The 16,477-nt window shown below is 32.4% G+C and overlaps 1 protein-coding gene across 3 annotated transcripts in view; it reads left to right on the forward strand.

Annotated features, from left to right (window-relative positions):
- itgb8 (integrin, beta 8) overlaps positions 1-16,477 on the forward strand; it is a 34,271-nt gene that overhangs the window by 2,556 nt on the left and 15,238 nt on the right. For all 3 annotated transcript variants that reach the window (XM_048203532.1, XM_048203534.1, XM_048203533.1), the window contains exons 3-9: positions 755-926; positions 4,086-4,332; positions 6,499-6,664; positions 11,374-11,532; positions 12,281-12,376; positions 15,245-15,334; positions 16,041-16,184. In XM_048203532.1, coding sequence (XP_048059489.1) covers positions 755-926; positions 4,086-4,332; positions 6,499-6,664; positions 11,374-11,532; positions 12,281-12,376; positions 15,245-15,334; positions 16,041-16,184 — 1,074 coding nt within the window. The remainder of the gene's footprint in view (positions 1-754; positions 927-4,085; positions 4,333-6,498; positions 6,665-11,373; positions 11,533-12,280; positions 12,377-15,244; positions 15,335-16,040; positions 16,185-16,477) is intronic.

Here is a 16,477-nt window from a genome sequence, read left to right on the forward strand (position 1 = left end):
TGAAATTACAAAAACATAAAATATAAATAAATAAATAAAAATAAAGTGCTAAAAACCGAAATAATATATATGAAAATAAACAAATGAATGAATAAAATAAATTTTAATAAGTTTAATAAATTAATAAATAAACTAGTGCTGTCAAATCGATTAATCACGATTAATCATAAAATTGCATCTAACATAAAAGTTTGTATATGTATGTAAGCATATATATAATATATATATATATATATATATATTTACCAACTTTTATGTTAGATGCAATTAATTGCGATTAATTGAATTGACAGCACTAAAATAAATGTAAAAATTAATAATGTTTCAAGAATCTCACATTTTTAATACTAGTTAAACAAAAAGATTTGAGAAGTGAGTCTACTTCATCAAAAAAATGTGAGAGTTTTGTTCATTAAAGCATGGTTGTGGTTTGGTCAGTTTATAGAGTTTTAACTTTCTCAGTCACTGACATGTTTATTTTCTTGGGACAAACACTTAATTGAAATGCTTTCTTTGTAAAGAGAGTCATGCATATTGTGGTTAAGAAAATAAGTTCATTAACTGGCTGCGGTGCTCGGCACCAGTCAGACTAATCCCTGACCAACATCTCAACAACAGTCTTTGAGCCAAAGAGCTTTTGCACGCTCTGTGTACTTTAAATAATGCCACCCTACACAACAGTCGCTCTGTTTCTTGAAGCAGCAGACATTTGCAGTGACCCTTGACCTTTCTGGTGGTTTGTTTGCCCTGACAGAGGTTTCTGGATGGGGCGTACGTAAGTCAGCGATGTGGAACTGTGTCCGACCTGCGAGTCAGAGGTTGTGAAGAGGAGTTTATCGAGAACCCAAATGTGAAAGTGGAAGTGAATGCCACTGTCAGCAGTTCACAGGTGGCACCGAGGGAGATTTCCATCCACCTACGACCAGGTAACAGCTGTCCAGAGACCAAATGTGCCAGAATAAACCGGTAAACTGATACACGGATGCCCTAGCAACCACCAAGAACTATGGCTGCACAATATTGGAAAAAACGTACATTGCGATATTATGCTTTTCTGCAATTATATATTGCAATGTGAAAAAATACAGGGAGTTTCACCAGATGACTTGAATAGCTGTATTTGGAAAGAATGAATCATTCTAGAATGATTGTGGTGAATTTGTTGGGGAGAGCATCTGCATAGAAAATAATTAAAAAAATTAAAATAAAAAAAGAGCTTTTCAGACTTTAAAGTGTTAGTTCACCCAAAAATTAAAATTGTGTCATTAATTACTCATGCTCATGTCGTTCCACACCCCTAAGATCTTCGTTCATCTTCTGAACACAAATTAAGATATTTTTGATAATCTGATGGCTCAGTGAGGCCTGCATAGGAGCAAGATAATTAACACTTTCAGATGCCCAGAAAGCTACTAAAGACACATTTATATCAGTTCATGTGACTACAGTGGTTCAGCCTTAATGTTATGAAGCGACAAGAATACCTTTTGTGCGCCAAAATAACAACTTTATTCAACAATATCTAATGATGAGCGATTTCATAACACTGCTTCATGAAGCTTTATGAATCTTTTCTTTCGAATCAGTGATTCGGAGCGTGTATCAAACTGCCAAAGTCACGTGATTTCAGTAAACGAAGCTTCGTTACGTTATAAGTGTTTCGAAATTTCAATGGTTCACCACTGGGGGGCCAGATTTTGGCAGTTTGATACACGCTCCGAACCACTGATTTGCAACAAAAGATTCGTAAAGCTTCAAAGCTTCATGAAGCAGTGTTTTGAAATCGCCCATCATTAGATATTGTTGAATAAAGTCGCTATTTTGTTTTTTTGGCGCACAAAAAGTATTCTCGTCGCTTTATAACATTAAGGTTGAACCACTGTAGTCACATAAACTGTTTTAATTACGTCTTTACTAGCTTTCTGGGCATTAAAAGTGTTAATTGTCTCGCTGTCAACGCAGGCTTCACTGAGCCATCAGATTTGATCAACAATATCTTAATTTGTGTTCCGAAGATGAACGAAGGTCTTACGGGTGTGGAACGACATGAGGGTGAGTGATTCATGACAGAATTTTAATTTTTGGGTGAACTAACCCTTTAACTCCGGTCTCCACCTGTCATAAACACAAGCAGACACAGTCACAGTAAAGCATGTCGTCGTACATTAACCTGTTAACTGTGGACGCCTTTCTGTGTTTTATCATATTTACATCCCTTGGGTCTTTTAATCCAAAAGTGTGCTTAATTGGATAAAAACTTATGGATTGATTATTTCAAATATCTTTTAGAGAGCAGTATTTTTTTCTATTTTTACCCAAAATAGGACGATGTGAGCATTATGTAGTGCTAAACTCTCACATGTAATTTTTGTCTCATTCATACTCGACGCCAGAGGGCGCCCTTGCACAGAAAGTCCACAAGTGAGGCTCATGAGTAATAAGTCCAGGACATCCCTAATATGGGCTGTAGCTGAATAAAATCACAATACGCAGGTAGAGATATTTTGACTGATTATACATGAAGAGAATTAACACAGCATTGCTACTGTATTATGGTTTATCTGTGTTTTTCAAGCCATCCTGGGTGTTTTCGTAAAGGATAATGTATTTTTATAATACAATGCCAATTGAAAACCTTTATCACTGTATATAAAAATCTAAAATAATATAATTTCTTTTTCATTTCTACTTGACTGATAGCAATATTCATTTTTTTATTTTCGTTTCTAGAGCCCGACCGATTTATCGGTCTGCAGATATATCTGCATCTGCGTATATGCCACCGATATGAACATTTGCACCGCGGTTCATCTCAAATGTGACAACGCATTTATAATATGGTTTGTTGAAAATAGCAAAGCCTAAAACAGACAGACAGTTTCATCTAATGATTGTTTCTGTTGATGGATACACATTCTGGCTTCCCAATACAATACAACAGCGATGATCAAAAAGAGTGGCTCTTCATAAACTTAGTTCACCGTGAGTGCCGTATGCTCGAATATGAGCAGTCATTTACGCCATCATCACCCGGGTGTTGATAGGTGAGACATGAATAGCACACATTACTATCTGTGTTTAAACTAAACTCATTTAAGCCTTGCTTATTTAAACATTCAAGAGCAAAACGTGAAAGAACTCGCGCGCGCTGTGAGAAGATATATGTGTGCGCTCATCCTGAGTACAACGTGCAAATACTGAGTTCTCTTTCAAGTCTTGCACTTGAACGGACAAATTCACACAAAAATTATGTCAGCATGCCCATTTTGGCGAGTATCCTAGCAAACGTAGTCGGTTATGTCTTAAGTAAACGTATAGCAGTCGAGAAATACAAGGCATGTGTATCAGTGTATTGGATCAGTGCATTATGTCTTAAAGTGACAGCAGCCAAATATTCCTGCTGTCTGGATGTGTTTTTAATGTTAATCAAACAGCAAATGACAAAGAAATCACTCACTGCTCTTGACTGAATAGCTTTTGTAACTTCAATAATGATTAATCTTTACTTAATTTATACAGTGAAGATAATATGCAGTGTTATTTTATATTTGATTATTTTATTCATGTATCTGAAAACTACTGTCAGATACCTGAAAAACCTGCTGTTGCTTGTAGTTTGATTATTTATTCTTATTTTCTTTATTTTTATTTGACAGTTGTCCTATTTCCCCTGAATATATATATATGCACACACTTAAAGAATATTGGCCGATATATCGATATCAGACTTTTTTTACTCCCTAATATCAGTATCGGCCCCCAAAAACCCATCCCGGTCGGGCTCTAATCGTTACCGTGAATTCTTTTGGCCATGATAACCATGTAGGGAAGAATCTAATATCATGACACCCCTATTATGACTATAAAACAATAATAAAAAATAAAATAAAAATGAGTATAATAAATATATCTTTAAAAAAAAGGTAATAAAATTAATTAAACTTTACTCTGAAACCGACAGGACATATCTTTTTTTGTGCTATCACATCGATTAATCGATTATTATATGATGAAGCTCTCTCGGCCACCGTACATATCGTAAAATTCAAAACATAGTGTAGTGATGATGTCATTTCCTGTCTTAGGCAGCGAGGCGAGCTTTGTGATTGAGGTGCAGCAGTTGGAACGGTACCCTGTGGATCTGTACTATCTAGTGGACGTCTCGGCGTCCATGCAGGACAACCTGGACCGGCTGAAGACTGTGGGTCTGGCTCTGTCTCACCAGATGAAGGAACACTCAAGCGACTTCAGAGTCGGCTTCGGGTCTTTTGTGGATAAACCGGTGTCTCCGTACATCGACGTGCACCCCTCCAAACTTGTGAACCCTTGCAGGTAAACATGCTGGATCTCAGGCTGCAGCAAAACTACCCATAGGAAAGAGCAGTCTCTTTATTAATAACTCTGAGAAGTCTAGTCTCATAATAATGAACTTTTAAAAAAAAAAAATATATATGTCAGCAGTGAGATCATGTCAGAGGACTCAATATGAACTCAAATGATCTGAGCTCTTATATACTCTGAACTGCTTTGCACTCTTACTGTAGGTCAGTGTTTTACTCATGTGTCTACTTTTTATTTTCGACAGAGGTTTTAGGGAAAACATGAGCTGATACTTCGAGTCCTTAAGTTCTTTTGTAAATATTATTATTACCGTGTATCGCTCTCTGTGCACTTAATGCTTCTGAATTGTGTTTGGCGCAGAATTGCACAGCTTTTTTTTGATAAAAAAAGATTATCTTGTACAGATTGTATATCTTGTGAAACTTTTTTTTTTGTTGCCTTTTTATGAAGGACATCCTTCTTCCCTGGAACTTTTCTTGACCTTGATAACGACTTTGCAAAATGGCACTGTGAACAGAAAATATTCAAACAAAATATTTGATTTCCTTTTTTAGTAAACTGAGCAAAATATGCATACTTAGGACAGTTGAGTTTCAGTTGAGGATTTACTTGGGAGTATTTAACTTAGAAAATAAATAAAAACAGACACAAATGTGTCAACTTGAGAAATTGATGAGAAATGTTTGTGCTCAATTGATCTCAGTGTTATTTTAGTAATAGTTTTTATTAATATTTTGAATGCTTTTATATTTTCAGTTTTTATTTTAATAGAAAAATAGTTGTAATAATTTAGTTTTTTAGCTTTTGTCATTTTTATTAGTTTTTGTTTTTAAAAAATATTCCTATATATCTTGTTTATTTGTATGATTATATATATTTTAGTTTTAAAAAGTTATGTTAAGCTATAAGTTTAGAACTTATTATTATTATCATTTACTTTTTATTTTTATTATTTTTATTTATTTTTATTGTTTTTAGTGTGCTTTTGTCATTTTTATTAGGTTTTGTTTTTTAAATATTTCTATTTAGCTTTAATATTTCAGTTTTTAGTTTTAGTACTTTATTTATTTATTTTTGTAATTTTATGTGCTTTATTTTTCTATATAGCTTTAATTTATTTGTAGAATTTATATGTATTTTAGAATGTTTAGAACATATTATTATTATTATTATTATTATATACTGTTATTATTTTATTTATATATAGTGTTTTAATAGTGTTGTGCTTTTGTCATTTTTATTAGGTTTTGTTTTTTTAATATTTCTATTTAGCTTTAATATTTCAGTTTTTAGTTTAGTACTTTATTTATTTTTGTAATTTTTATGTGCTTTATTTTTCTAATATAGCTTTAATTTATTTGTAGAATTTATATGTATTTTAGAATGTTTAGAACTTATTATTATTATTATTATTTACTTTGTTATTATTTTATTTATTTATAGTGTTTTAATAGTGTTGTGCTTTTGTCATTTTTATTAGGTTTTATTTTTTAAATATTAGCTTTGATTTATATTTATTTTAGTTTTAGTACTTATTTATTTTATTTTTATTGTAATTTTTTGCTTTATTTTTCTATATAGCCTTAATTTATTTTTATTTTAGATTTAGTACTTATTTATTTATTTATTTTTATTTTTATTGTAATTTTTTGCTTTATTTTTCTATATAGCCTTAATTTATTTTTATTTTAGATTCAGTACTTTTTTTTTTATTATTGTAATTTTTGCTTTATTTTTCTATATAGCCTTAATTTATTTTTATTTTAGTATTAGTACTTATTTTATGTTAGTTCCCAATGCAACATTTCTAATTTTCATTTACATTTTTTAAGTAGAAATGTTTCCATCTAATATTTATATTTTATTTTATTTCATTTCATTTTATGTCAGTTACTGAGATTGATTTTTAACAGTTTAGTTAACAATAACTGATTGATCTCTTCTCTCTTCTGTTTTCTCTCCATTCAACTCTGAGAAACAATTGAGATATTAAAGAGATCTGATCTATGATTCCTATGGGAAGCTCCAGAGGTCTGATCCCTGGAGTCTAAATCCAGCCTGGGTATCCCGGACTGCATTCCATAGTGATCTCATTCTGACTAGTGTGGGAATATGGTGTGGATGACATGTAATCTCTCCCTCCCTCTCTGGTTGCAGTGATTATGAGGTCCACTGCAGGCCCGCTCACGGATTCATCCACGTCCTCCCCGTCACAGAGAATATGACAGAGTTCACACGGGTCATTCAGGAGCAGAGGATCTCTGGGAACATGGACACACCTGAGGGCGGCTTTGATGCCATGCTGCAGGCCACCGTTTGCCAGGTAAACCCACCTGTATTTGACTGCATTTCCGTATCATCACATATGAAAAAATATTCGCCAGCACAATACTAAGTTGTGTCCCAAATGATGGTCTAATAATACTCCACCGTGTTGTGTATTAATTTTATACATTTTTTCATCATTAAACATCAGAGTCTGATAATCCCGCTATGTAAGGAATGCTGCGACCGCTGAGTGCAGGAAGTGTCCAACATTCCACATCATTGGGGTATTTAAAGTGTTTTTTTTTTTTTTTGGAATATTTGAACCAAGTTCTGCCGCACAAGTTCTGACAATGGTCGCCCCCAGGTGGCTAGATGTAGTATAGGTCATAAACCCCGCCCTCTCTATGTAATCTAATGTGACGTGAGACAAACTAAACAATCAAATTACACTTCAAATATTTTTCTTCCAAAGATGGTTTCTGTCATTTTATGTAGTTTTTATCACGCTGATGTTAGTTCAAGTGTTCTTTTTTTTTTTTTTTTTATATAAGTTTGGGTTTAGTTCGTTATTTGATGCTGTAAAAACAGGCTGTAATGTCATGATTGACAGCTGTGCTTGCGATTGAGTCTGTGGGAGCGGGAGTGTGGGCGGGGCCTTGATGCCGTGGCTCCACCTCAGGATCTTTACTGCACAGACTCAGGCTCCAAATAACATAATCTGAGATATTTTGGCTTCATTTTTCTACAGTGGAAGGAAGCAGAGATGCACTGTCCATCTTTTTTTTAAAGTCCAAAAGTCCACCCTCAAATCTATTGTGACTGATATTATTTATTTATTTATTTTTAGTATTTATTTATTTTTATTAATGGTGATTGCTAGGTGGTTCCTTACTGGCACAAGTCAAAAAAGTTCAACATCAAATCTACTTTGAGTGTTGTTTTTTTATTTATAAATATTTAGCATTTTTTTATTATTATTCATTATTATTATGACTTTTGTTAATTATTTTAAGTATTTATTTATTTTGTAATTAATTCTATAAAATATTATATTTGTATTTTTGTTAGTGGTAAAAGACAGAAATATTTATTTATTTATTGTTTTATTTAATATTCCTTATTATTATGATTTGTGTTCATTTGCATATATTTATTTATTTAGTAATTATTTGTAATTAAAGGATTTAATTTTTTAATAATAATATATTAGCATTTTTATTACAATATTGTTTTTTCATTTATTTTTAATATTTTTATTGTTATTTTTTATATTAATTGTTTATTTGTTTTTATTGTTAGTATTCTATTTTATAAATAATACTGTTTATTTATCTTTAGTATTTATTTGTTTGTTTGATTGATTTTTTTATTTAATATTTATTTTTTATTTGTAGAGTTTTTAGTATTTTTATTTTAATTCATTTATTTTTTATTGATTTTATTGATTATTAATTATGATTATTGATTGTTTTTGTTTTGTAGTTTTCATTTTTTATGTATTATTTATATGTTGTTTATTTTTTTATTTTATTTTTTTTATTGATTATATTTTTATTAATTTGATTTATTTTTTAATTTATAGTATTTTGATTTGTGTTCATTTGCATATATTTATTTATTTATTTCGTAATTATTTGTAATTAAAATATTTCTTTTTTTAATAATAATATATTTGCCTTTTATTACAATATTATTTTATTTCTTTATTTTTAATATTTTTATTCTTATTTTTTTGTATTAATGTATTCTATTTTATAAATTATACTATTTATCTTTAGTATTTATTTATTTGTTTGTATGCTTTATTTTGTAATATTTATTTATTTTATTTTTAGAGTTTTTAGTATTTTTATTTTTAATTTTTAATTTTTTATTGATTTGATTTATTTTTAGTTTTTCTTTGTTTTTAGTGTTCATTTTTTATTATTTATATGTTGTATATTTATTATTTATTTTTTGTTTTACTTTTATTTTATTTTTATTCATTTACTTTTTTTAATTTATAGTATAGTATTATTATATTATATTATATTATATTATATTATTTTTTACTATTTATTTATTTTATTTTACTATTTATTTATTACTATTATTTGCATGTTTTATTATCCTCCAAGCGAAGTTATAAATCAGCAAATAACCGCTCTCTTTCCTCAAGACATGATTTGAGAGACGATTAATGTAGCGCAGGGCGTTTTACATGTTAATGTTTGACAGTTTGTTCATAACCTTAAGTCATTGCTTGCCTTAGCAGAGACACCAGTAATGATTTGACCAGACAACTCTCTTTCCTTCTGTGTTTCTGCATATATGGTCTCAGGAATGATTATTTTTTTTTTATTATTTTTTTTTTTTTATCTTAAAAACTGTGTGTTAGCATGACTGTCCCTGTGTCATCAGAACATATTTTCTCTTGCGGTTGCTCTGGAGACTGCATGTCTCAGGTCATTACATCGCCCGCCTTAGCATGGGAACGGGAACAATGCCTGAAGAGTCTATAGAATTACTCCGGACCCACAGCGAGAGAGAACAGCGCATTCATAAAGCTCCCGAAGAGCTGATTCAGCCACATCTCTATCTCATCGGCCTGTTTGCAGAGGATGATGTCATCACTCAGTCATGGGAGGCGAGTTCCTCTTGTAGTGAAGCGTAAGAGCTGCCCAGTAGGATGACCGGCTTTGCATCAACAAAGCCTCTTTATGGGATCTAACTGTTGGGATCTTTCCCTTGAATTACAGTGTGATCTGATAAACGAGCGCTCGAGCCGTGGGCTTGAAAGGTTCTGCTCTGGAAAATGATCGTGAAGGGGTTTCAGTCTTCACAATGTCCCTCTGAAGCACCCGTGCCTCCCTAAAGTCAGAAACTGAAACGAACGAGCATGAAAGAGATATTTGCTTTGGCACGGGGCGCTCTGACCTTGAAACTGATGGGTCTCAGGTGGAATATGCATTTCTACTTTGACTTTCCTTTCGTCCAGTTGTTTTGCATGAGTTAAACAGACTTCTCGCTGTTCAGTAACTAGAGGTTGTAACTTTAATAAGTAGTTCCTGTTGGCATCTCGTCGTGTTTTTTTTTTAGCCAAACATTACTCATCCTGGCAGCTAACGCTCAACTGGTGCAGTTTGTCTGTTAGTAACACAGGCTCAAGTCATTCATTTTTAGTATTTATTTATTTATGTTTACTTTTTGTACTTATTTTTTATTTATTATTTCTTTATTTTAGCATGTTTTACCATCCGGAAAACAAAATCTATAAATCATCAAAGTAACAGTGCTCTTCTCCTCAAGACATGATTTAAGGAATAAATAATTCAAACATTTCTCATCCTGGGAGATAATCGCTCAACCGGTGCAGTTTGTCTTGTGTTAGTAAGACAGGCTCAAGTCAAACGAGTTCAACCTCAAGTCTATTATGAGTGATATAATTATATTATTTTATTTATTTAATTTTAATATTTGTATTCTTATTTTTTGTATTATTTTTTTTATTTGTTTGTTTGCTTTATTCTTATTCTATTTTATTAATTTTACTGTTTATTTATTTTTAATATTTATTTATTTTTTGTTTTGTTTGATTTTTGGTGTTCATTTATTTTAGTGTTTTTAGTATTTTATTTAATTTATTTTTAGTATTTAATTTATTTTTTATTGTTATTTATGTTTTATATTTGTTTATTTTCATTTTATTTATTTTATTGATTATTTGTATTTATTTTTAATTTATACTATTTATTTTTTGCATGTTTTATCATGTACTATTTATTTTAGTATTCTATTTTATAAATTTTAATTTACTTATTTTTAATATTTATTTTTATTAATGTTTTTAGTATTTTTTATTTTATTTATTTTTAGTATTTATTTTAATTAATTAATCTATTTATTTATTTGATTTATTTTTATTTTTTTGTTTTTAGTATTTTTTTGTTATTTATGTTTAGTTTTAATTTTAATTTATAGTATTTATTTTTTTGCATGTTTTATCATGTACTATTATTTATTTTTATTATTTATTATTTTTATTATTTATTTATTTATTTTCATTTATTTCGTTGATTTTTATTTGTATATATTTGTTTTTAGTATTCATTTTTATTTATTTGTTTGTTTTTATTTGTTTTATTCATGTATTGTATTATTTATTTGTTTTATTTTTATTATTTATTTATTTTTCCATTTATTTTATTCATTTTATTAATTTATTTATTTTTGCATGTTTTATCATCTGCTGAACAAAATTATAAATCAGCAAAGTAACCTCCTCAATACATACATTTTTTATTTTATTTTTTATTTTATGATTTATTATATTCATTTTATTTCACTTTATTTTTTATTTTTTTAAGATGTTTTTATTTTTATATTTGTTTTTAGTATTTGTTTATTTATTCATTTTATTTATTTATTATATTGTTATTTATTTGTTTTATTTTTATTATTAATTAATTAATTTATTTATTTCAACCAACCCTAATCAAACACACCTGAAAATCAGGTGTTCATGGTATAACAGGTAAGTTTGTTGGAGTAGGGTTGGAGCTGAAGTCTGCAGGAAGGTAGTCCTCCAGGAGCAGGGTTGGCTACCCCTGATTTAATTCAAACATTACTCATCCTGGCAGCTAAACCCTCAAACGGTGCAGTTTGTCTTGTATTTGTAACACAGGGCAGATGTATGCTGAATATGACGTAATCCTCTGACTGCTGAGTATACTCTAATCCAAACACACACTCATCAGATTTGTAAACCCTGATTCATTTCTGCAGAAAGACATCGGATGGCGACCAGAAGCGAAGCATCTGCTGTTGGTTATGACAGACCAACCTTCTCATCTGACTTTGGACAGTAAACTGGCCGGTATCGTGGTTCCTCATGACGGCCGCTGCCACCTAGAGGATAATATCTACTCTCAGACTACTAATATGGTAAGAAAAACGATGCACAAAACACCAGATGCAAAGTTTGTGCTCAGAGAAATGATGGATGTTCAGTTCTGGTCTGTGACAAGTGACGTGTCCCAAACCAGTTTCATCTCTCTATTTCCTCAAAGATTCCTTTATTTTTTCGGTATCTATCAATAAAAGAGGTAAATACTGTAAAAACAAATACATCAAAACATACAAAAGCAATACCACGGTACAGTGTTGTTATCAAATGGTAATAACAAAGTACTTTACTGATAATGACAAAATGATAAGAAATGTTTCTTAAGCAGCAAGTCATCATATTAGAATGATTTCTGAAGGATCATGTGACACTGAAGACTGGAGTAATGATGCTGAAAAGTCAGCTTTGATCACAGGAATAAATTACATTTTACAATATATTCACATAGAAAATAGGTCTTTTAAAATTGTAATAACAGAACGGACTTTTCAAACCTTTTGAGCATTGTATTACCACAGTACCATGTCCAAAAATCATTTTAATATTTTTGTTGATATTTACCATGATTATCATATTCATATACCATGCATGGTATTTTAAAGAAAAAATATGTTTGTACATTTTATATCCTGTGTTAACATGTGTGTTTGTCATGATGAATTACCAATGGAAAACTTCACAACAGATGTATTTTCAGAAATTGCACACATATTTGGCTCCACACTGCTTCTATCAGCACCAGAATCTGTGATTTCTTAACAAGCAATAGCATATTTTTGTTTTTAGGAGCACCCAACAATCGGTCAACTGGCAGAGAAGCTTCTAGAGAACAACGTTTACTCCATCTTTGCGGTGGACCAGGTGCAATATCAGTGGTATGAGGTAATTCCTCTCCCACACCATGGGTTTGGGTGTTGCCCTCTACAGAAATCAATCCATTTTGAAATAGTGATTTCAAGAATGCAGTCACTGATTTATAGGAACACACACATTGACTTCAGTGACTGTAGTGCTGCTTTAACAAATTGGTAATACTTTACAATAAGGTTTTGTTTGTTAACATTAGTTAAAGGCGTCATGCTTTATTATTCTAATATGTTCCTTGAGTTTTCCATGTGATGTAGCTGCTGTCAGATCCAACACAGTCGGCTGCTTCCTCTGTCAACAGAAGTTTCTTTGCGAACTCTCCATTACATTGTGCCTCATTTACAAAACAATCTGCTCCGAACAAACATACACGTCAGAAACCGAACACAAATGTGTATGCTGTATCAGTGTAGACAGCATCAGTAATTATAATGGATTCTATTTGCTTTTGACGCGACGCTCGCGTCCGGTGTAGTCAAATGTCAGCCGTTAAGCGACTGAGCGCCAGTGGGCGGGGCATATGTGGGCGGGGCAAGTTCAGATGCAAAAGCCACTAAACGCCACCTTCGTCAAAATGAGATAATGATATTGAAAATGATATAACGATGCACAGCTACCTGACAAATATTCTTACAGTTATCCCTCCGCATGAGGAAGATTCATTTAGATCCGCTCTGATGTATAGATCCGTTTAGATCCGCTCTGACAGACAACAAAGTTGAGTAGTTATCCCAGGATGGAGCTCTGGATAGAGTTAGTCCAGGAAGATTTGTCTGTAAGGGTACTGTTTAAACACACAGTTACCTGACAAATATAAATATTTTTAGTTATCCCTCCGCGTGAGGAAGATCCATTTAGATCCGCCCTGATGGATAGATCTGCCCTGATGTTTAGATCCGCTCTGACGGACAACAAAAAACTCCCTGAAACTTCCTAACTCTTCCATCCAGATAGTGGTATTCTCTGTTTCTACTGTTATTTTTATTTCTTATGCATTACATTTTTATTATTATGTATTTGGTTCTTCTTTATGTAAAGCACTTTGAATTACCATTGTGTACGAAATGTGCTATACAAATAAAATTGCCAATAAAAAAATTACCAATTGCCAATATTGAGCGAATGCTCTTCGCACATAGTATACGTTCATCAAATACAGCGTCAGCCCATTCAGAAATAACAGTTCGTTGGCACTTCCCTTTGTCAGCAAAAGCCTCTAAGTCCACAGAAGAACCAATCGGAAGACGCAAATCGAATCATATGATTTCAAGATGAATGACGTGTGCTTTATGAGCCAATATCATGTTTTGTCCATCATTACAGTGGCGATGACAGGATTTCGCGAGTAGCAAGTAAACGCAACAGTGCTCCTTTTGCTGCTGTAAAACTGACAGAAACTGACGTTTTACTATGTCTTCTTGTCCAAAGAGGTGGACTTGGAGGTTTTTGCAAAAAAAAGCACACATGGACTTTTGTTGTAAAATTTGTTAAATACGAATAAAGTGACATTTTTGAAAATAAGGCATTTCAATAACTGACTAATAACCTTTTCATTGCAATTAAAGTGAAATTACTAAACCTAAACATAGGAACCTGGCAAAAAAAAAACTCATTTAAAAGGTTAGTTTACACAAAAATGAAATTTCTATCATAAAGTTCACACCCTCATTTCGTTCCACACCCGTAAGACCTTCGTTCATCTTCGGAACACAAATTAAGATATTTTTGATGAAATCCGAGGGTATCTGATCCGCACATAGGCTGCAATGTCATTGCACCTTTTGATGTCCAGAAAGGTAGTTAAAAACATGTGAAAAACAAAACAAAAATAATGACTTTATTCAACAATTTTAATCGCTGTCACACATAGTGAACTCAGTGCAGGCTTCCGTGTTTGAATGCCGGCTCATTATTGGCCGGATCCTGTGTCAGCATCACATGCATGTGTCGTGCTACTCACGTGTTCAGCTTCGGCCAATACTGAGTTGGCATTCGGACGAACCACTGTAGTCACGTTGACTATTTTAACAATATTTTAACCTATTTCGCTGCCTGTGTGGATCAGATACCCTCGGATTTCGTCAAAAATATCTTAATTTGTGTTCCGAAGATGAACGAAGATGGGTGTGGAATGACATGAGGATGAGTACTTAATGACATACATATCATTTTTGGGTGAACTAACCCTTTAAAAGAAAAGATGTCATATGGACTTAAAGGTTTTTGCATGTGAGCTCTTCAAATATTCAGGATTAAATGCAACTTAAACTCTATTTACAGAATCAATGACAGGATGTCAGTTACCACAAAAATAGTTTTAATTCATCCCTAAGTTTATACAATAGTGCACATACAAAAAAGCTAAAAGACGAAACATGTGGCTGGTGGTTGAATAAAATTTGTAGTAGTCTTACAAGTCAGTCATCTAGATCAATTCTAAGTCAGTTACATAAAAACATAGATTGATTTAATTTCAGTCAGAAAAATAATACTTTATGGTTATCCCTTGACTAACTGCTAGTTGGTCAGACTAGTTCTTAAGACACAGTCTTAAAGTAGAGGCTAAGTTTCTGATGGGTTGATATCAGAAGCAGTGTCAACTGTAAGGTTCTTACTTAAACACGTCTGATTGGCCATTACGTTCAAGAAATCAACAGATATGATTGTGATTGGCTACAGCGTTTAATACTTGTAAAAGCACACTGTAAATAGAAACCTTTGATGGTCACAGAGCGTTCAAACAAAGTGTTTGAAAGCAGCATCTATCAGCGAGTACCGAATATACCTGGTAGGGCAGAAATGCCTGTACTTTGAGTCTGCATAATTATTTTACTGTAGAGCTTAAGTTGTGTTTTAAAAAGCTTAATTGTTTCTTCTGAACAGGATCTACTGGACCTGATTCCTGGAAGTTATGTGGGCCGACTGTTTCCTAAAGCATCTAATCTTAAAGATTTAGTAGTTCATGCCTACAAGGTAAACAACATTACTTTCTCTTTCACTTGATAACACTTTATTCTCTCCATCCACTCAAGGACAATTAGATGAGCAGGAAAAAGTCCCTGAAGATTTCGAAACGCTCACAGTGGGGGTTTCAGTTTACATTACTGTTTATGAGTTTCAGTTCAGCAGAAAAAACACCGGCCTCGATTCCGGAATCTGTTCCGGCATGCGTTTAAGGAGAGGAATAATCCTGCCGTGGGCACAACAATGCATTGTCCTCCTCAAAATCCACTGATCCCAGTGAACAGAAGCCTGCTTTATAAGGCCTCTGATTACTGAGCCAAAAATGCTGCGAGCTCCAATCAGCGAGCAGCACGAAGCTGCTATTTTTAGCCTGTCCTTTTCCCGTGAACCTGCTTATACAAGGCGGATCATACACTCTTGAAAAAGATTCTTTATTGGCATCGATGGTTCCATTCAGAACCTTTAACAGTCATGGAATCTTTTCATTCCACAAAAGGTTCTTTATGGTGGAAAAAGGTTCTTTAGATGTTCTTCACACTGGTTCTTTTAGAAAATGTTCATTGAAAGGTTCTTTGTGGAACCAACAATAGTTCATCCATGGCGTCACTGTGAAACTCCCCTTTGAAACCTTGATTTTTAAGAGTGGTGGTTGAGACGGTGGGATCTTTCTGAGCTACTCTCCTCTCTCTCTTTTTCCTGTCCGTTTCTCTTGCAGAAGCTCCTGTCAGATGTGGAAGTGCAGATTGATGTGGAGGATGGCCAAGCTCACCGGTTCTGGGTGAACGTGACAACCTTTTGCCCCGATGGATCCTCTGTTTCTGGAAACACTAAATGTTCCAGCGTTCAGCCTAAACAAACAGTACGAAAGCCTTCAATGTCGATACATCTGTTTTCAGTACAGAGAACAGAGATACTGTGTTTGATATCAAAAATGCTCAAATTAAAAGAATAGTTCAGCCAAAAGTATTATTTACTTACCCTGTTTTTTTATTGCTCAAAACCATATGATTTTTTTTTTTTTGCTGAAAATTCAGCCTTGATCACAGGAATAAATTACAGTTTATAGTATATTCACATAGAAAATAGTTCATTTTAAATTGTATTTCTCAGTTTTTGCTGAATTTTGGCATCAAATAAAAGCAGCCTTGCTGA

The sequence above is a fragment of the Megalobrama amblycephala genome, linkage group LG9 (assembly GCF_018812025.1).
Source record: "Megalobrama amblycephala isolate DHTTF-2021 linkage group LG9, ASM1881202v1, whole genome shotgun sequence".
NCBI lineage: Eukaryota > Metazoa > Chordata > Actinopteri > Cypriniformes > Xenocyprididae > Megalobrama > Megalobrama amblycephala.